This window comes from Myotis myotis, unplaced genomic scaffold (assembly GCF_014108235.1).
Source record: "Myotis myotis isolate mMyoMyo1 unplaced genomic scaffold, mMyoMyo1.p scaffold_m19_p_7, whole genome shotgun sequence".
NCBI lineage: Eukaryota > Metazoa > Chordata > Mammalia > Chiroptera > Vespertilionidae > Myotis > Myotis myotis.
In genome coordinates, this window is record NW_023416379.1 from 75,141,165 (window position 1) to 75,163,142 (window position 21,978).

Consider the following 21,978-nt stretch of genomic DNA (forward strand, 5'->3'; position numbering starts at 1 on the left):
CACAGGTTTTGACAGTTTTGTTGATGAAGATAATGCTAAGGGACACATGACTTTCTGAATGGGAAGAATGAGGAATTTTCAGGTGGATTAAAGGAATTTGAGGAAAGTCCATGGGAATTGGTAACAAACATGTTGGCCAGACATTATAGTCTTTTTTGAGCAATAAATGCTCCTTTACTTAATTGCCTGCTAATGATGAGGGGTTGGGATGATAGTTGCAGTCTGGTTTCTGGGAAGTAGGTACAAAGGCCTAGTGGTGCCATGGTCATGCTAACTTTGCTCGGAACAGGGGAACTTCCTTGGCTATTGGGTAGTCAGCTTCAGGTCCACCCATAGTAACAACTAGCACTAAGATGAGTCCTGTGTGGGTTGACGGTTCTCTTCCTCTTCCCATCAGCAGTTATTGGGAATGTAGAAGGAAGAAACTTGGCCAACATAATGGGCTTTCTGACAGCTTAGCTTGTCCTGTAGTCTGTCATGCCAAACGTAGATACAATTGGAGAAGGCAGCAAAGGCCTCTGTGATGTTTTGTTTGTTGATTTGTTTGTTTGCTGTGAGTCCTGGCTGCTGTATGGGAACTTTGGCCCTCTTTGGGAGACTTCACTGGGGTAGACAAACTCCTGTGAGAAACTATTGAGGGGTCATTGACTAACATGTGGGTCCTACTGCCTCAGGTTGTATATGTAATCCTGAGATGCAACCCACTGGCAATTGAGAAGAGACCCAAGGAATTGTAGTAAATTTTATAGTCAGCCTTGTAATCTTGCAAAACTCCCTTAGCTCTTATAACTGGATGAAGATTTAAGAGATGTTCTCTTGATAATGAAGTTTGTGCAAGTTAAGTCCCTGTCAGCCAGATGGAACAAACCTTGTTATCCTGATGGAAAACAATGCAACTCAGGGGTTCCCAAGGTTGAAGTAGATGGTGTCATTAATTATGATTATGAGGTTCAATATAGGACTTGGTGTGGAATTATAACATTACAAATTCATTTCATTAAGCTGGTCAGCAGCTGCTATACTGCCTGAAATTGAAACTAAATGTGCCTTGCTTACTAATTTGGAGCTGATCTCTCCCTCTGTGTCCTCTAATTCCCAGCCTTCCCAATTCAACTGCTTTAAGGAAAATGATTATTGGTTCTTCATGATCACTCATCTGAGTATGCTGGAGAACTTTGGGGAAGAGCAAGAACTCAAACTTTTATGGCTTTCTTGGATAAAAATGCCAAAATCCTCACCCTACTCAGACCTGTGGGTATGGGAGTCCTGATTCAATTGATGGAGTTTGGGCAGTGTTCACAGTGGGCAAGGAGAAGCCCAAGTAACCCCCTGGGTGGGGCCTTTGGGGTCAATTCAGTGTACTTTGGTTGCTTCCACAGCTGAATGTATAGTAAAAATTAGTGTGTGATGTGATTGCAAGTCTATGTCTCATAAGTGCCAGAGGGAATCATCTCAATTAGGAAGAGCATGTTGTGAAGTGAACATACCTTTGGGTGGCGGGGTGAGGGGGTTCCTCAGATCTTTCTGACCTCTTTGAGCTACAAGTCCCTGTTACTGGAGTTTTTACAAATTGGAACTTCTGACAAAGTCAGGCAGCTTCCACCTAGAAGTGCTGCTTGGGGATGTGGACCCCTACTGCCCTGATACAGCTACCAGGTATCTTTTGAAGTCAGGCGTTAGCTTGCTGTTGAGCTCTTATTGAAAGTGGACACCGGACTCATGGAGACCTTGTGATTCTCTGGCCCTATTTCCATTGGGGGAGGAAGGGTCAATGTGGGCTCAAGATTAACAAGGTAGGACAGTTCCAACAGACCTCACTAATGGAATGGAAATTTATATTCAAGAAAGTGGTCAGCCTGTCCCTAGTGCAGTCTCAGCTTTACACAGAAAAAGTAGCAGTTGCCCTCTCCTGCTCACGCCACTGCCAGAAACAAAGGTACTGGCTCAGTGGGGCCTTCTGTTCACAGTGCTTTCCCTAACTCTTGGGCCTGGTTGGATGACGTTGTGGCTAAGCTGAAACCTGATGATGTCCACTGGGCTACTAGTTGTACATCTGCAGCAGCTGTGCAAAACTGAAAATGTATGTGCTCTCTCTACTCAGCAGAACTCCTAGCCATTCCCATATTGTTACTGAGTTGGCTTGTAATCAGTGGCCTAATTTATGTACCTGATGGATTAAAACATCTTTGGGGGAGGGGCTGATTCAATCATCTGAGGCCCATACTCTGATGAGGCCCATTGGAGTCACACTGCTGAGTAAGTCTCCATCACCTGGATGACTACCATTGCTGATCAGTAAACTGTAGTGCTGATTATGGCAACATATCCACTGTCATAAAATAGGCACAAAGTAAACCTAAGCTTCTGATGCAGCAGCCACTACTCCCTGGGATTTACTCAACTGCGTGGATCCAAGGACCCTTGGGAGGTGGAGGCATTGCTGAAGTCAGTACTGGGGGTTGGCCTGATTTTCCTAGTTGGAGTTCTAGTAGCCTTAATTAAATATCTTATGGTATAAGTTGTACAGATTTGACCCAGGCCTTTGTTCATTGGAGGGGCCAACAGAGTAATTTACTGTCAGGAGAATTTGCCCTACACAAAGATGGTATAAAAATGAGGAGTGGATATGGAAAATAATTGTCCATGGGTGTTTTGAATTTCTATATGTTGCAAGTAGAGGCATGATTGCCTTTCTTCCAGACTATCTTTACAAGGATTTTTGTATGTGGAATAGCTCTGAATGATAGAAATATACTTCTGGAACAAGGGGTAAGTGTGCTTAAAACCTTGGATCATAGAGATAGTGTCTTCCTTTGAATCAAAAGGCAGGCATGCTCATGGGTCAGGCATAATAAACATAATGTCTACCTCTGTTGCCAAGGAAGATATTCTTACTGTATATTACTAATGATTCAGGTTGTCTATGCTTGGAATTCTTTTCCTAGAATGCAACTGATTGCCTGTGCAAGCATCATAGGGTCCACTTTGCTTCCTTCGGTGAGAGTTGAGGCTTGGGGAATCAGCACAAGTACCGATCCTCTAGCTACTGCTATTTGTGAGTTAATAAGTTTTCTTCTTTTCTGACCTAGGAGTCTGTCTTTTGTCAGCATCCAAGGCAGGCTCGCTTGTTAGCTTGCATGTAGGGCAAAATTGCACACTCGTCACTCTTCACAATTAGAAGCTATAAGAGATACAGTCAAACCTCGGTTCTCAAATGTCTCCCATCTTGAGCAGTTCAGTTCTCAACCAAGTTGTGAAATGAAAAAATGTCTCAGTTGTTGAACAAAACCGGTTCTTGACCTGACACCCCTTTCATGCTGATACACCAGCAAAACAAAAAGTGTCTCCCAGGCCACAGAGGAGAGAATGTGCCAGTGTGAGTGGGGTGTTTAGAGCCAAACCTTGTCTTGTTAACATCTCAGGAAATTGTACTGTGAATATTTTTGTATTTTGCGGGTGTTTTTTCTTTTGTTGCTGGCACAATTTTAAAACATAAAGAGGCTATCAAGAATGCTAATGTTGCTAAAGGTGTGAAAGAAACAATGGTCAGAAGCAATTGAAGAGGTAGAAATACTGTTATTAATTTGGATAAAGGAAAAGGAGTTAGCCAGTGACAGCATTTCAGGGGCAATGATATGCAGAAAAGCAAAGATGCTGCAGCTGACCTCCTGAAAGACATACCTGGAATGAGTGCTGAAAAAGATTCATTTAAGGCTAGTAGGAATAGTTCAATGAACTTAAGAAAATAGTGATTGTTTATTGATTAAACAGTACATTAGACATCTACTGTATATAAGAAAGGTTAAAATGGAATCATTTGGGGGTCTGGAATGATCAATTCAATTTTCATTACTTCTAATGGGAAAAAATGAATCCGTTGTTGAACAAATAGCTTCTCAAACAGCCTTCCGGAATGAATTAATTTTGAGAACTGAGGTCCACTCTATACCTCTACTCTCAGTGGTATGAAATAGCTGACATTTATTTTTGTCCATAAAAGTAAAAAATATTTTCTTTTTCTTCTTGGCATGGAATTCTTATTTAAGCAGTGATTTGGGGATGTAGGCACCTTTATATATTTATTTGGTTTTCATTAGCTTCCAGATTTGCCATACTCATCTGCATTAAGCTGGCTGAGGGGAAAAGAAGATGGGGGAATGTGTGTGGGATATTTTCATGGGCCAAGCTTAAAAATGGTACATATCATTCACTGTCATTGACTAGAACTTGTTCAAACATTACCCTTGGATGGGGAGAAACGTGGTCTAGTCCTATGTCCATGAAGAAGAGAAATGAGTTTGGTGGAAAGTTTTTTTCCACAGATGGAAGCTATTTCCAACCAACAGATGTGAAAATGAGCAAGTCATGTCTTTAGCATGGCTAAAATCATAGGCTGCATGAAGTAGAGTGTGGTAGATGATGAGAGGCGAGTCATGAATCACCTTTTACCTTAGGTTGATCTCTCTGAAGGTGACTGGCAAACGCTGAAGGATTTTAATCTTGGAATAACAAGATTAAGGGAGAATATTTATGAAGCTATAGCAACAGAGTGAAAAAAAAATGTCAATTTTAGTGAAGCCAGTGACAAAAGAGATTCACTAATACAATAAAAGTAATTATTGAACACACCCTGAGAGTCATGCATGGTGATGGTGATACAGGAAAATTGGACTGGAACACACTGTGTTCCTCTAGGCAGGATGGTTCTTGGGTTCTTTGTCTGGTGGAATCGAAGAATGAAACCATGGAATAGAGGTGCTTTAGCAAAAGGTGGAAATTTATTGAGAAACAAGCGTATGGGGGGTGGGGGGAAGAGTCCCGCTAAGTCCCTTTTCCTTCAGCGTATAAAGGCTGCAGATCTTTGTGCCTTGATATCCCCTCTGATTGGTCACTGCCCCCCTTAGATTGCTTACTATAGCAATTCCAGAGCTCAAACCTCAAGTGAAGTAGGAGGTTTCCTCCTTCTTCTTATTGTTTCCCTATTTCCTCTGGGCTTTCTTCTTCCCTCTCTGAATGAGGAGCTCCCTTCCCTTTATTCTGGAAATGTCTACCTTTCTGCAGTTCTCAGCTCCCTTATCTTATGGAAATGTACCTTCTGCTACTCCCAGCTCCCTTATCTTATGGAAATGTACCCTTTGCAGTTCTGTAGCCCTGTGCTTTTTCCATGGACCCCTTACTTCCTAAAATTTCCTAAACCTGCCTATTTCACCCCTAAAAACTCCTTTCAGTGGGTACTAGATATTTGCCAAAATAAAACCAGTAACAAATGGACCAGTGAGATACCTGTGGTCAGAGAAAAGGTGAAGAATAGTAAGTGGTGGGGAAATGCCTGAGGAGAGGCACGAGGTAGGAAAATTATGGGGATCAGGTTTAAATTATTGAATTCCATGAGCTTGTACAACACTTAGGTGGGTATGCCAAGCAGGTATTGTTTATGTGTAGCTGCGTCTCCTTAGAAAAGTCAGTACAGAGTTGGTCATCCCCAGGAAGAGACTAAAGATCACCAAGATGGGGCGCCCACATTACACATATTCAGCGAGTATGTGTTAGTTGACTTTTGTGTTATTTATTTTTCTGTTAAAAAGGAAAAGTTGTTACTCTTTGATTTACTGAACATATTTTGACTCTTTTCTGATTTCTCAGGTATTCAGGTAGAGTTAATAAGTACCCGTAGCTGAAAGATGTAATGGTAGCATTAGATTCAAGAAGAAATCTAAAATAATATTAAGTGAGCATATATTCTGCTTTTACTGAAATGGCTGTCATTGGTGGTGGTCTGTAATTTCTTCAGATTGCTTGTTACTTCTGCTAGCTACAACAATGATGCCTTGGGAGGTATCAAGCTCTTTAATTGTACACATCATATTGCTATCAGCTTAAAAAACATAGCTCCCTTTTCTTTCTGGTTAAACATTGCTGTTTTATAAAGGAGTACTCCTCCTCCATGTATGCTCCGAGCTAATTGCTGTTGCAAATACAGCTTGAGTTTTAAATCAGCAATAATGACACCACATGGCTTAAGATTACCTAGTTCTGTTTTTTGTTTTTGTTTTTGTTTTTCATCTTTTGCAGTTCTAGGACTGGAGGTAATAAGAAAGAGGAGTGAGCTTCTCTTTATTGACTCCACTTTTCTATGCCATCCATGCCTGTTCTTTACTGCCTGGTTGAAATGATGGCCACTCTGGAAATGAAGCATGATTTCATGACTGCTATCCCAGACTGAGCCTAAAGCTCAGGGTGGCCATACTTCCCCTGTCCACCCTCCACCCTCCAAGTTAACCGTGTGCATCACAATCTGCTCAGAAGACACAGACATGAGAATTCTGTTTTTTTTCTTGGTTAATTTTTGCATATTAAATTGCCCAAGTTCATGGAAATGGTGGAGGGTGGTATGTAAACATTGTAACAGGAAGCATCTGGGTTCTTCTACTGAGTTAGTTAGAAGAGGATGCTAATAAAACCAAATAACTGCTTTGGACTCTGAAAGAGCCAGTGAGCATTTTTCTATAGAAACAAACTGGATTTTGCATGCTAAACTGTCACTTCACTAGTGTGTTTCCTTGTTACAAGGACAGGGTGAAACTATAAATTGGTTGACCTAAATTTACAAAGCCTTGAAGTACAGGTCCTGCTGATTAGGTTGATTCCATCAGCGATCCCTGTGAAGAACCTGATAATGAGTTACCCAGACTTAACTTGGCTCAGAGATACCAGGACATTGTGCTAGTACAGTCTGAGAAGGTGTAGTCTACTTCTAATTTTAATTGCAATGTGACATTTAGAAAGGCTGTTCCTATTTTTTCTATTTTAAACTAGTGTCCTAAATAGGTGTGTCCATACTACTTAGTTTAGGGACACAGGCTCCAGAGTCCAGACCCTCTTGCCATTTCAGATTTGGCAGAAAGGTAGGACAGGGTGTTATGTTGGGCTGGAGCTCGGCTGTTTCCAGTGCGATGTCAAGCGCGAGGTCCTATTGGGCTGGGGGTTCTGTGTTTAGGTGCTGGTTGTGCTGTATGATACAAAAAAGAAAAAGGACACCTTCATTTCTAGCCTCCGCTTTCCAAGCACAAGCCGGAATACCAATTCCACATTCCTCAAGGACCAGGGGATAGAGGACACCATCTTGTATGACTCTGCTTGGTAGAAGTCTATTAATACAAACACCTAATTTTTCCATGAACGCTAACAATGGTTAGTTTATCATCACATGTAGAATTACTCAACAGGTTTGCTTTTTGGATTCCAAGTAAATCACCATTTCCATGTGTATCTTAGAAATTAATCTTTGAATTTTATCGTAATTAGGTTGAATATCATGAAGTTATAAAAAAAAAACCACCTCATTTTGCCAATAACATTAAATTGGTATTTAGATTATGTAGTATTATTGCATTGATTTCTTACCATTTTAAAATTCTAGGGTGAGAATTTAATTTTACAAATTGTAATAGTTTGACTTTTCTAATCAGCAAGTTTAATGGTTTAATGGTTGTCTGTTTTCCTTACCTTGTATTTTCCATTACAGGAAGCATCCCAGTTATCTGGACTCCCCGAGTATGTTAAAATAGTAGAAGTTGGACCTCGCGATGGATTGCAGAATGAAAAGGTAGCTTGATATCACTTTGGCACAATTTATTTTAAATGATAAATATTCATATTTTTTAAAACTCTAAAGACATATTTCATATGCTGCAATATAATAGTTGTTCTCAATTGCTAGTCGAATTTATAAATCTTAACTAGGATTTGCTTTCAGTTAAGAAGTAATTTTCTATTTATGTTTCAACAGACCCTATACACATTAATTATAAAATAACTTTCAATGTTTTTCTAGGTTATAGTTCCTACAGATATAAAAATTGAATTTATCAATCAACTTTCCCAAACTGGCTTGTCTGTAATAGAAGTGACCAGCTTTGTGTCTTCCAAATGGGTACCACAGGTATGTAATCCATAACTCCTTATCTGGGTCCTTAATTCAGCCTTGCCAAGATTTAGAAAACAATGTGATGTGCATTGTGATATAATTATTAATTTGTCACCTTCTTACAAAATTATAGCGCATACACTGAGGTAAGATTAAGGAAAAACCTCTTTGATGAAATATCTTATATAAATTAAGTCCTAAAAAGTTATTTAGACTTCCATGTTGATCCCACCTGATTATATGGCTCAGCATCATGAGCAGAGGATAAGGCTTGTCCCTGACATCTTTCACCCCCACTCAGTTTAAGGTTCCCCTGAGGTTCTGCCTTTAACAGTTTTCTCTGTCCTCTTTTGCCTATCCTTCCAACATTAATAGTCACTTCTAAGAGGGTACAAACCTGTGTTTCTAGTCCTCCTCTTTATGGTGAGCTTCAGCTACATGTAACACCAGTACCTCAAACCAGTGGGTTCAAAATCACTCATTGTCCATCCTAATGTATGCTAAAAGCTCAATTGTTCCCTTTGAAATCTTGGACTTGAATGCTCAACGGGTTGTCTCCTATATCTCTAGTCAGTGACTAGCAGCTCATACAAATTCTTAGTCCTCTGTAAAGCATATTTTTACCTCTTCTTTTCAGTCCCATTGATACATTAGTAACCCACACCCTTATTGACCAATTATTGTGATAGTCCCTTAAATGATATCCATACGCATTTTTTCTCTTTTTTATTTCTTTATATATAGGATGTCTCCCAAAATGTACACACACTTTGAATGATTATAAAGCCAGTGTTTATCAATATACAGTTCATTTTCAAAATTTAAAATAATCTTAACAAAATGAATAATTTTTTGTTAATGCCTATTTTCAAACTGATGAATGCTCTGGTCCAGGCACTGCTGATAATGTGAAGCAATGATATCACAAACATCAAGAATCATTTTGTTTGGTATTTTTTGCCCCCAATTTGTCAACTATTGCCAGTTTTGTACCGTAAACTTTATCTTATATGTATCTCCATAACAAAGTCTAGTGGATAAATAGTCTTTGTTCAAACCTTAGTCTGGCTTCACCCAATATTCAAATCATTTAAACCTGAAAAGGAAAGAAAATTAAGTTAGTTGTCAGCTGTTAAAGTGTGTATATATTTTGGGGGGACTCCCGCTGTCCCCCCAAAATGTATACTAGTATATACTTTGAATGATTATAAAGGCAGTGTTTGTACTTCAACTGTGTTTTCAAACTTCCAGTAGCATTTTAGGTTGAATTTCTTTTTTTCTTTAATTTATCTTTATTATTGAAACTATTACACATGTCCCTTTTGTCCCCATTGATCCCTTCCAGCCAGCTCCTGCCCCTGCCCCCCAGGCCTTCATCACACCATTGTCTATATCTATGGGTTATGCCTATCCTATCTAATAAAGAGGGAATATGCTAATTGACCCTCACACCATTGCAAAGATGGCGGCGCCCACAGCTAGTAAGGAGGGCATTTGCTAATTGACTGCCCTGCCCTCAAAGATGGCTGTGCCCACAGCCACAAGATGGCCAGCAGGAGAGGGCAGTTGGGGGCAACTGGGCCGGCAGGAGAGGGAAGTTGGGGGTGACCAGGCTGGCAGGGGAAGGCAGTTGGGGGCGATCGGGCCAGCAGGGGAGCAGTTAGGCATCAATCAGGCTGGCAGGGGAGTGGTTAGGGGGTGATCAGGCTGATAGGCAGAAGCGGTTAGGGGCAATCAGGCAGGCAGGCAGGCGAGCAGTTGGGAGCCAGCAGTCCTGAATTGTGAGAGGGATGTCCAACTGCCGGTTTAAACCAGCAGTCAGACATCACCTGAAGGGTCCCAGTTGGAGAGGGTGCAGGCTGGGCTGAGGGACAACCCCCCCACAAGTGCATGAATTTTGTGCACTGAGCCTCTAGTATGCATATGAGTTCTTTGGTTAAACTCTTCCCCCTACACCCACCCACCCCAGCCTTCCCACTGCAATTCATTAGACTGTTCCATGCTTCTATGTCTCTAGATCTATTTTGTTCATCAGTTAATTTTGTTCTTTTGATTTCACATATGAGTGAGATCATGTGATACTTGTCTTTCTCTGACTGGCTTATTTCCTTTGTTCAAAGCTTAGTCTGGCTGAAAAGAAAGAAACATCAATTGAGCTGTCAGTTGTTAAAGTGTGTATACATGTTTTGAGGACAACCTGTATTTTCCCACTCCTAAAATAATCTCCCAGAAATACCAACCTTCTCGAACTTCTTTAGAGTTCCCTTCTCCCCATTAAAAAGGTCAGGAAACTTCAGCCTGGTATTCAGGGCTTTTTCCCTGGCCTCTTTTTCCTTTCCTTAACTCTGTTTTCCTATTTCATTTTGCTGAAATCCTGCCAAATCAAATTGCTTTTTGTTTTCTATTGACAAGCCCTGCCTCTTTGGCTCTATAGCTCTTTATTAATACTTGCTCATGAGCATCTCAATTTCTGCATTGCCTGAAGTTATAACAGGATGATGTACAAAGTCTTAAAACATTAAAGCCTTTTTAATTGCAAGACACTGGAAGCAGCCCAGCCGGCATGGCTCTGTGGTTGAGCATAGAACTATGATCCAGGAGGTCATGGTTTGAATCCTAGTCAGGTCATATGCCCAGATTGCAGGCTTGATCCCCAATGTGGGGTGTGCAGGAGGCAGCCGATCAATGATTCTCTCTCATTATTGGTTTCTATCTCTCTTTTCCTCTCCCTTCTTCTTTAAAAACAATAAAAGTATATTTTAAAAAGACATTGGAAGCAACAGAAACCACAGTATAATTATTAGTATTAGTAATATGTCACTTGTCACAGAGTCAGTATTCAAATATCATTTACTTTCGTTCATTCTCCAAATAGACCATAATTTTTCATTCATCCCATTGTCACTGTTTATACTCACATTTTTTGTAAATGTGTTTCAATAATCTCCTTCCTTGGCTATAAGCCTTTTAGAGGCAGTGATGTGTCTCTCTTGTTTATTGTGTCTCTTGTGTTTGGTGCCTAGTGAGTAGGTGCTCAGTAAGTAATTGTGAAATGACTAGAGGCCCGATGCACGAAATTCTTGCAAGGGGCTCGGCTCTCACAGCCTCAGTGGCTGCCTCGGCCCTCACAGCCCTGGCTTCGTCCAGAAGGTCACCCAGAAGGACATCTGGAAGGTTGTTTTGCTGTCCGGTCTAATTAGCATATTATTAGCATATTATCTAATATAGCTTTTATTATTATAGATTAGTGAATCAATTAGCCTGAAAAAATGGCACATTACTTTCCATTCTTTGGTTTGGACAAGTGACTTGCTCTTGGTCACATATTTGGTCCTGTCTAATGAAGGTCACAGATGTTTTCCTGAGGAAGACACACATAGCTTGGTGAGACTGTACATATTTTCTCTTTGTGAAATGCTAGCTATTATTATTTCACTTACTGTCATTAATTTTAAGAAAATGTGAGGCCTTTTTATCATCTCCAAGACTTCATGAAATTGCTGCTGCGTTTGATTCAGCCGGTGCTCACTCCACAGACTTGATTATTGGTGGAGAGACCCTGGAGTCTGCTGTCACTTTAGAATTAGGGTGAAGAGAGGGAACGGTTCATGGTAATATTAACTAATGACTAATGAAAGTTGTATTTCAGACATTATATTTTACTAGTCCTCCTCAAGATATTTTTATTTCCCAGTAGTTTTCTAAAACTGCCTACAAAGTGGTCTTCTTTCCTATTATAATGCTCATTGGTCACATTTATTATTAAGCAATACTGGAAATTGATTGGTGGATTATTGTTCAGATTGATGGAGGACACACCCAGTGACATTTAGCAGGAAAAGGATAGGCCCCTTTCTAGAGGGCCATCCTTCTTCTTGCTAAACTAGTGAAGAGAAAAGATGGATACAACAAAAGGGAAGCAGTCCTCTGTGAGCAGTAATGGGAAAATGCCTTTTGGCCTCACATTAAGTAGATACATGTGATGGAGCCATACAGTAACATGATTTATTCTGGACTCGGTCCTGCAGTGAATTTAGGACTTAACCTATTGAGACTTAATGAGCTCTTCCTAGGCTCAAAGTATTATGGAATAAATGACGTAAGTCCCCACACAGCTCTTGAGGACAGCTGCGGTGATGTACACGTTCCTCTGGTCCTGTCTTCCTGTCTACATTCCTCCTTGAGCTTGAGCAAGTGACATAACCTCTTTGAACCTGGGAAATCCCAGCAGTGGTGCCTGCAGCCTGTGAGGGTCGGGGCAGCAAGGCCTGTGACTGGGTCCCTGAGTGTGAGTGCCCAGAGCACCAGACTCCTGACTAGCGTCAGTAATGAATGCCTGATTGACAGACAGACTGACTGAACTGTCCTGGGTGCCACAGAAATTCACTGCCTTCTCTCTTTTTCTTCTCTCTTCTGCCTTTTTCTTAAAGCTTAAGGTATGTGTTTAGTTTAAATATTTGACTGGGCCCAATCTGAGTAATTTAAGATACTAAATACATTTCACTTTTATTACTCATCTGGTTACATGCATTTGTAAACAACAAAAAAAGTTTTTTAGGTAAATCATGTATCTATAAAAGCAGTGTGCCTGAATCAAAGACATGATGAGATTCATATTCTAAAATTACACTGGTCACTTACTACAGAACATATCAAGTGTATGTTAAAAAGCAATATTGAGCCCTTGTTGGTTTGGCTCAGTGGATAGAGTGTCAGCCCACACAGACTGAATGGTTGTGGGTTTGATTCCAGTCAAAGGCATGTACCTCTATTGCAGGCTAGATCCCTGGCCCTGGTCGGTGCATGTGGGAGGCAACCAATTGATGTGTCTATCTCACAACGATGTTTCTCTCCGTCTCTCCCCCTCCCACTCTCTCTAAAAATCAGTGGAAAATATCCTCAGGTGAGGATTAACAATAACAAAAAAGGCAATATTGAGAATATTCCACTTTGTAAGTACCGCGCGCTAACCGATTGCGCCACTGGAGCTCCGAGAACGTTCCACTTTAGCTATTTTATTTTCCACAGTTGTGTTTGTGTTTTAGAATTCACTGAGCTTGACTAAGCAGAGCAAATTTTTTTTGTCGCTGCAGGTCGTCTCATTATGTAACTGCTGATTTCACTGGTTTTATACCAACAAAAAAGGCCTTAAGTCAGCAGAGCTAATTCATAGTGATAATCCCTCTTTTGAAATTTTATATCTTTCATATTTTAGAAGACGCTGTTATGACCTCAGATTCATCTAACTTAAAGTCATGTCTGAGATTTGTGACAGAACAATCTTAGTGCAACAGCTTGTGTGTAATTGTCTGAAGTAACTTCTATTTCTTCTCAAGACTGAGCTTGGCCCCAAACTGGTATTCTGTTAACTCTGCATCTTCTGTTTCTTCCCGTCAGACCTAGGTCATGGGAACAGCTCTCTAGTTTATGTTTAGATTGCTGCTTGTTCACTTACTTCTTTTTTTAGTGTTTTAAAGTTTTTTTACAGTTTCCCCTCCTACTGTTTTGTTTGGCAGTGGCTTTCTAACTAAATCAGCTAAAGAAAGTTCCATGTAGCAGGGTGCCATATAAAACAGGATCCCACACCTATACTCCAAATGGCCAGAGATGATAAAATACCTGCCATGAAAAAAAATGTTCTTTACAACTTATCTAGAAAAAGGTTTTCTTAGAGTGACTTACAAGAACATTTCAAATAAGTCCAGCTAGCCCCCCAATTCAGTGTGACAAACAACAATAACAGCTGAAAGAAAACTTGTTTATAAAAATAGACAGGTTTACGGCAACTTAGAAATGTGGCTCCTAGTAGTCAGCTATTTAAATCGTGATAAATACATTAATTTTAAACAGTGAACTAGAGTTTTACATTCATCCTGAATTTAGGAATTTGGCTTAAGCATTTTCATTCACATGAATGATTCACGTGAACATCATTTATTTAAAAATAAGAATACATCAAATGTATACAATGCTATATGTTTATGTAGGTCATATGCAAAGTCTTGGTTATAAATATTTGCTCCCCATTTAATTAATTTTTACTACAGAATGGATGGGTCACAAATCTTGACCTGTCAGCAAGGGATAGAAAAAGACTTTCTCTGTAAAAGTAAAAGGAAATAGACATAAAAGACTGTAACAATTATTTACAAATCAGTCTAACACTTGAATATATGGCCCAAGTACAATGTAAGCAAGAAGGAATGTGTAAGCTTTTCCTTACCCTCCTTTTACTGTGTGCTGCAATTAATTCTTTATTGGTAATGAAAACACACTTACTGGATTGAAGTTTAAGATTCAGATTTTCATTGATGAGATGCAGGAGGCTGTAGTTTCTGTTACTGGGTTTCCTCCTGGCTTTATTCCTGGCTCTGCTCTTTTTGAGGGGGATGGGTGTGTGAATAGGCAAGGAAGGGGGTAATTTAGTGGGGATGTTGATTTTGTGTGTGAGAGAGAAAGAGGGAGAGAGAAACAGAAAGAACGAGATAATGCCCCTGGGCATGCAGACACACAGAGCCCCCAAATTATTTTGCTTATGAGGCACAGTTAGCTGGCAGGGCAATTTTATCATCTGGGAAGTATTCCAGGGTGAGTCTCATTCATTATATACCCCAGATGAGTTGGCCTCTGCCATCTCTCCAAAGAGGATCCTAGTAAAATTTACCAAGACCACAGTTCCCGTTTTATAGGGTTATAGGATTCCTTTTACTCAGCTAGGTTGGGAGGAGAGTGGGCTGAACGGGGAGTAAGATTTAACCCAAACTCCATTCAAAGGAAACTGACTTGGAACACTCAGTTCTGGGTTTAGTACACTATACACTAAGTTTGCCCCTCACGTAACCCCTGTCATATTTGGTACCCTTATGCTTTCCACATGTTATTTCTATAATAGAGTTGCTTCTGTTTGATTACGGCAGTTAGCATTAGGCTCCAGCCAGTTCAGATCACCCAGACTAGTCATTGGTGAAGTACATCTCCATTTCTTCTTCTTTTTTCTGGAATTGCCAGCCCGGAGCACACACTAGTGCTGCTTCCTGTAAAAAGCTTGTATATATTAAAGATGTTTAAGGGTATATTCTTATTAAGTAGAGGCCTGGTGCACAAATTCGTGCATGGGTGGGGTCTGGCCACGCCTACCTGATGGGGACCCATTGAGCTGAGCTGGCCAGGGAGAGGGGTGAGGGTGGTTAGCTGATCAGCCCCGCCCCCAATTAGGGTGTTGAGATCCGATTGGGGGTGGGTCTGGCGGGGGTGGGGGGCGGCGCAGGCCGATCAGGGCCCGGATCAGGCTGGTTGCCTGCCACATAGCCACCGGTTGTTCAGTCATTCTGGTCGTTCCACCGTTCCAGTCGCTGAGCTTTTATATATATAGATAGTTTCTAAATATACTAGCCTGGTTTCATTTTTTTTTTTAATACGTTTTTATTGAGTTTAGAGTGAGAGGAAGGGAGAGGGATAAAAAGATAGAAACTAGAAACATCCATGAGAGAGAAGCATCCATCCACTGTCTCCTGCACACCCCCTTGGGGATTGAGCCTGCAGCTAAGGCACATGCCCTGACTCAGAATGGAATTGGTGACCTCTCGATACATGGGTCAATGCTCAACCACTGAGCCATACTGTCCAGGCTTGTTTCATTTTTCAACTTATTTGAGCATGTTGAATTTCTTCCACATCAAATAATAATTGCTGTGTGTTCAAAATTTGGTCTCAGAGAAGGAATAAAGACACCGAGTTCTCTAGTCAATGACCTTAGATGGTTATTGAAAGTTAAATGAGGATATAATTGTTCTATAAGAACTATATACACATAGAAAAAATATATTCATTCCTTAAGAAATAGAAAATAAACATACAATAGGTTCCACCTCGTTTTGCTCCCAGCATTAAATGGAATGAACCATAGACTCTTTAGACTTGTCTGTAAGTCTAATTTTTTTTTTTTTTTTTTTTTTTGCGTTGACCATGTAGCTTGTGGAGAACATTCCAGCTGTATGTTTGTGCAAATGCATGTGTGCATGTGTATTCGAATAGGTGCAATTGTCATGTATTCTTGAAAACTAGTAAAATTAATGCTGGTTCTTTTTATTATCTGCATAACAAATAACTCCACAGTTTAGTGGCTTAATAACACTTGTTTGTACTTGTGGTTTCTGTGGATCAAGAATTCAGGATGGCTCAGTTAGGTATCTCTGGCTAGACGTCCCTCTGAGATGGTGGTCAGAGATGGAGCAGCGGGGCTAGGAGTCTGGGAGCTGAGGGCTGCTGGGCACCTCTCTTTCCCACTGTGTTCTCAGAGCCTCTCCTCATGGTCTCTGTATGGCTGAGTGTGTACTTCCTCACAGCACGGCAGCTTTAGACAAAAAAGTGACTGAGAACTGCAAAGGGGAGTGTTGTAAGAGGCAGGGAAAAGTGGTGTGCTGTTTATAACCAAGCCTTATAAATTTTATAGCATTACTTTTAAATAATATATTCGTTGAGCCAGTTACAAAGGCACCCAGTTTCCGAGGGAGGAGGACAGACAGCACCTCTTGATTGGGAAGGGTAGTTTAGAAGAGCATGTGTGAGGGGAAATATCATTGGAGCCATTTTTATAATCCATGACACTTACATGTTTTTAAATGGTCTAATTCCAAAGTTTGACCGCCAGAAATGAATAGTAGCAATTAGGTTTTTCTGGCTTTTTGTTAGCACAAAACATCCTGCATTGTTTTAAGTTGCTATATTAACATGTTCATTGGAATCTTCTCCTTTTAAATGAAAATAATTGCGTTTAATTAACCCAGTTATATGCTTTTTCTCACTAATAATTAAAGAATAAATAAATTAAGAGAAAAGCAAGTTCTGCATTTTGAAAATCCCAAGTTTAGAAGGGAAGGAAGGGAAGGGAAGGAAGGGAAGGAAGGGAAGGGAAGGGAAGGGAAGGGAAGGGAAGGGAAGGGAAGGGGAGGGGAGGGAAGGAGGGAGGGAGGGAGGGAAGAAGGAAGGAAGGAAGGAAGGAAGGAAGGAAGGAAGGAAGGAATGAAGAAAGGAAGGAAGGAAGGTCGGAAGGAAGATCTCAGCACTGGCAAGGCTGCTAATTCTTATCTCACTCCTACTCCCTTTATAAGGTTGTTTTGCCTCAAATGGGGTTCAGGGTGGTATTGGAGGGAGAGGTGTGTTGCCTAGACAAGTTGCGAGGTGAGGGTGAGAAAGCTGCACCCACAGCCCCTTCAGATCTTCCTCCCTCACCTCTGTCAAAGGCAGAGATGGGGTCGAAGCAGGTTGAAACAGTCCTAGGCATTTGCTTTCCTAACCTTTTCTACTCTGGAGTAAAGCCACCTTTTCCCTGAATACCAGCTTCTAGCATGCAGCCCAAAGTAGAGAAGAGGTCCCAGTAGGGAAGAATCACCTCCTGCCAGAAGATGGGGCAGGAAAAAGGCCAAAAATAAAAAATAAAAAAGCCAGAAAACAAGAGGTAAACATTCGTGCTTGCAGTTTACCCTCCAGATAAACCCTGAATCCCTGCCATCCACTCTGAAAACGGTGAGCACACACCGCGCGGGAGTCAAGGCCTTCACTGCAAAATGTTATTTCTATACCCAGAAACTGTGCCTCCACGTCTAGACCTGCTCAGCGGAGTCCTAGCTTCCTGACCGACACCTTTGCAGAGAGTCTGGTATAGCCTATTTGGCATGCCTGGCACGCTCACACCATTCAGTTCCACGTGTTAAATTATTTAGGTAATGTCTACTTGGAAAGAATAAAGAACAGGAAGGTTTTTTGTGTGTTTTTTTTTGTCAGAGCAAAAGTCAGTGTACTCCAGAAATGAAAAGGAGCAATTAGATTTTTGTTTGCTTTTTAGTTTCTTTTATTTTCTTTTTCTTAAATATGTTTTTTATTGATTTCAGAGAGAGGGACGGGGAGGGAGAGAGAAACATCGATGAGAGAGAAACATCATTTGGCTGCCTCCTGCACATCCCCTATTCAGGACTGAGCCCGAAACCTGGGGATGTGCCCTGACTGGGAATTGAACAGGCAACCTCCTGGTGTGTGGGATGGCTCTCAACTATCTGAGTCACATCAGCTGGGCTATTTTATTTTATTGTTGACAGTATTGCAGATGGCCCCAATCCCTCCCCTTAGCCCCTATTTCCCAGGCCCCTTTTTGTTAGCGTAAAACACCCTGCATTATTTTAAGTTGCTATATTAACATATTCCTCTAAATTTGCAGTCAAATTTTTCTCCTTTTAAAGAAAACAATCACATGCATTCTGAATACTATACTAGGTACTCTTTACAATGTGGCAGTGTATCTGATTGATATTCTATACTAGTGTTGGTTATATAATAGTGAGTGTCACTGGCTATAGCTTTACAGTGATAAACTCCTTCCTTCCTCTAATCCAGCCGTGGGCAAACTACGGCCCTCAGGCGGATCCGGCCCTTTTGAAATGAATAAAACTAAAAAAAAAAAAAAGACCGTACCCTTTTATGTAATGATGTTTACTTTGAATTTATATTAGTTCACACAAACACTCCATCCATGCTTTTGTTCCGGCCCTCCGGTCCAGTTTAAGAACCCATTGTGGCCCTTGAGTCAAAAAGTTTGCCCACCCCTGCTCTAATCAGTGGGTTGTGTTTGTTTAACCATTTGTTTTTAAGCAGTGATCAAACCCAAATGTGTTATTTTTAAGTTGCTTCCTTGTACCATTAGCACATCATTGTTACTATAATCACTTAGAGCGAGCAAATTGCCCGAGGCAGTGTTTGTCAATCTTTTTCATCTCAGGGAACACATAAACTGATTACTAAGATTCTGCTGCACACCCAAAATATATTATGTTCTTTGCTGATTGGACAAAAAAAATAGGTATAATTTTGGTTCATATCACACCAGGTGCCTACTGTTGTGTTGGCTGTTGTCATTTTTTTTTTTTTTTTTTTTTTTGACAATCTAAGGGAAAAGAGCTCAGTGCCCCTGACTAAACAGGTACTGCATGTTTTAAAAATTCTTGTGGCACACCAGTGTGCCCATTAGGGCATAACTGACTGAAAATTTCTGGCCTAAAACATAATCACAAATTTTTAAAACACCTTTATCTCTCACAGAAAAGAATACAAAATATGAATATATACTTTTTGTTATTGTTATTCGTAGCTCAGATGTAGTTTCATGACAGTCTGCAAAGCAAAGCAAAGAAAGACTTGTAATTAAGAGCAATAATGCCAGGAATTTTACTGGTTAGATTTTAAAATTTTTCACACTGAAGGTGTAATTCTATATGTTTTGGATGTTTTTCCCCATGGCACCAAAATTCCTGATTATTATCAAAGATTTATTAGACTCAGTATGCACTACTTTCTAATTACTTAATTTGATCAAAATTTTGATTAACAAATTGGGTTTTGGGGTTCTTAGATTTATAAGTAAAACCATAACAAAATTTTAAAGGAAATACTTTACCTCCCTTTTAATTTAATTATATTGTTTACCATTTACCAATTGTTTTTCCTGAATTTTCCCATAAAAGAAACTTTTAAAGCCACTTTTTGTTAAAATTCATTTTCATGTTAAAATTCATGTTTTGTGTCTGATTTAAATTATCTTAAAATTTGGTCTTGTAGAACTATCTGTATGCATTAGTAGCAGAAAGGGCTGTGCATTATATCCTATGTAGTAAAAGCCTAATATGCAAAGTGTCTGGTCAACCAGTCAGCCATTCAGCCAATCAAAGTGTAATATGCTAATGATATGCTAAGGCCACTCAACTGCTTGCTATGACATGCACTGCTACCAGGGGGCAGATAGTCGACTGGTCAACCAGTCACTATGACGTGCACTGACCACCAGGGGGAAGTCAACTGGTCGACCAGTTGCTATGATGTGCACTGGCCACCAGGGTGCAGATGCTCTGACCGGTAGGTTAGCTTGATGCTGGGGTCCAGCCTATCTGGACTGAGCGAGATGGGCCAGACATGCCCTGGAGCCCTCCTGTGGTCCCTTCCTGGCTGGCCAATATCCCGCACCCCTCCCCAGCCCTGATCGTGCACCGGTGGGGCCCCGCGGCCTGACCTGTGCCCTCTCACAATCCGGGACCCCGTGGGGATGTTGGAGAGCTGGTTTCACCCCGATCCCGCAGGCCAGGCCGAGGGACCCACACTGGTGTACGATTTCGTGCACCGGACCTCTAGTAATTACATAAAAGCTGAAGGGAGGTACAGTTTAGTACAGAGAAACTTGAATCTAACTTTTTAATGTTCCTTTTTTGCATTACTCTGATTAGTTGGTTGATAAACATTGCCAATCTTATTTTAGTGTAAACTCCTTCTATTGATATGACTCCTGACTAAGCCTCCTACGTGCAGTCCACTGTAAGATACTCAGAGTATGCCCTCTGGGTGAGGCTGGAAGGAATTGAAGTCCTGCTAGAGTGCTCAGGGATGACTCTCACATGGAGAACCATAGCCATTAGTGAAATCTGGGTTTAAAGTGTAAAGTGTTAAGAAATTAGTTGTGAACTGGTTTGCTCATCAGTTTTAAGTATGTGTTCAAGTAGCACTTGTTTTAAAAAATGTATGATCCTTGTACATGGAGCATTGAAAATGAAAATATGACACCACATATTTTTAAATTGTTAGGCTATGATTTTGAAAGATATTTTATTAATATGTTTATAAAGAATTATGTTTTCTAGTTAAGTTTTTAAAGTAATTTTTTGAATATTTTAGACAAACACACACATTGATCTGAAATTGCCTGATTAAATTATTGGTAAGTTCTCTAGGCATAACATGTAGTAAACAGAGAATTAGATAAATATGAATGCTAAAACCACATTATATTTAAAAAATAACCTTAAATAATAGTTAAGATTTATATTTACAACTTAGGCATGAATGAGACATGTCTATGTTAACATTTCACTTATTCCACATTTGATAAAAAAAGACTAGATTTCTTTTATTTTTTTCACTTAAAGTATACCTGTACACAGGAAGCATACATTAAAAAGCATTTTATTTTATTATACTTCAAAATTTTTATCCACATTTATGGAGCTTAAATGTTCAATTTATAGAATTTATTGGTGATTGTAATTATAATTTTTAGAATATTAGAATATTTTGTAACATCTATGAATTTTAGATTTTTGTTCATTGTTAATATATAGAAAAATGCTGTTTATTTTATAAATGTCTTGGACAACTTCTGTGTACTCACATTCATATTTTCCTTTTAAAATGCACAATTAGGTGCTCTTTTAAAATATCAACATGTTGAAGCAACTTTATGCTGATAACTTTAGAACATAACACCACTATTCCCGACCTCCTTTTACTGCTCTTATTTGGGACCCACTAGTAAATTGTAACACTATTCTTAGTCAAGGCTGATGCATTTTATATTGAATTCAGCTTATGGTACATAGTAAGAAACGTATTTCTGAGTAACCCAAAATAGTTATTTCCCTCAAGTCCTCCAGGTTGCAGGTTTCCTGAGCTTTTAGTGATGTTATTATGTCTATTGTTTAGATATAACAACATATCCATTTTCTGGTGGAACAATAGAAAATCTGAAACCTGATTCTTACTCATCATATGGTTTGGCAGTTTTTTTTATCACTTTATACCTTGGAATTTTTTCCCCATTTTTTTTTTCACCCACCCACCCCTTCCTTTTACTGTGTCTCTACTAAAAAAACACATTGAGTTCTTTGTTGAACTCCAAAATTGAATAACGTATAGTTGCTCACAATAACCATAATATCTACATAATAAGGCACTTGTAAAGATAAAATAGATAATGGAAATCAAATCACTGAAAAAATTAAAACTCATACAAAAGGTTTTTTAAGTGAAGTGGATATCTGTAAATGAGTTATAATAAAATCAAACCTAGGGATACATAAAGCAGTTTGTCACTGGCCACTCTGGCCAACCTTTCCAAGCTCTCCCTTCAAATCTCTCGTAGGCCTTTCGGCAAAGATCTAGTTCCGCCTTCTTTACTATTTACCAAAACAGACACCTCCAGGTCCATATACTATCCAAATCATTGTAGTGTAAGCATA

At 39.9% G+C, this 21,978-nt stretch overlaps 1 protein-coding gene across 3 annotated transcripts in view; it reads left to right on the forward strand.

The window, feature by feature from the left end:
* HMGCLL1 (3-hydroxymethyl-3-methylglutaryl-CoA lyase like 1) overlaps positions 1-21,978 on the forward strand; it is a 165,182-nt gene that overhangs the window by 42,001 nt on the left and 101,203 nt on the right. For all 3 annotated transcript variants that reach the window (XM_036317831.1, XM_036317829.1, XM_036317830.1), the window contains exons 2-3: positions 7,526-7,606; positions 7,835-7,942. In XM_036317831.1, coding sequence (XP_036173724.1) covers positions 7,526-7,606; positions 7,835-7,942 — 189 coding nt within the window. The remainder of the gene's footprint in view (positions 1-7,525; positions 7,607-7,834; positions 7,943-21,978) is intronic.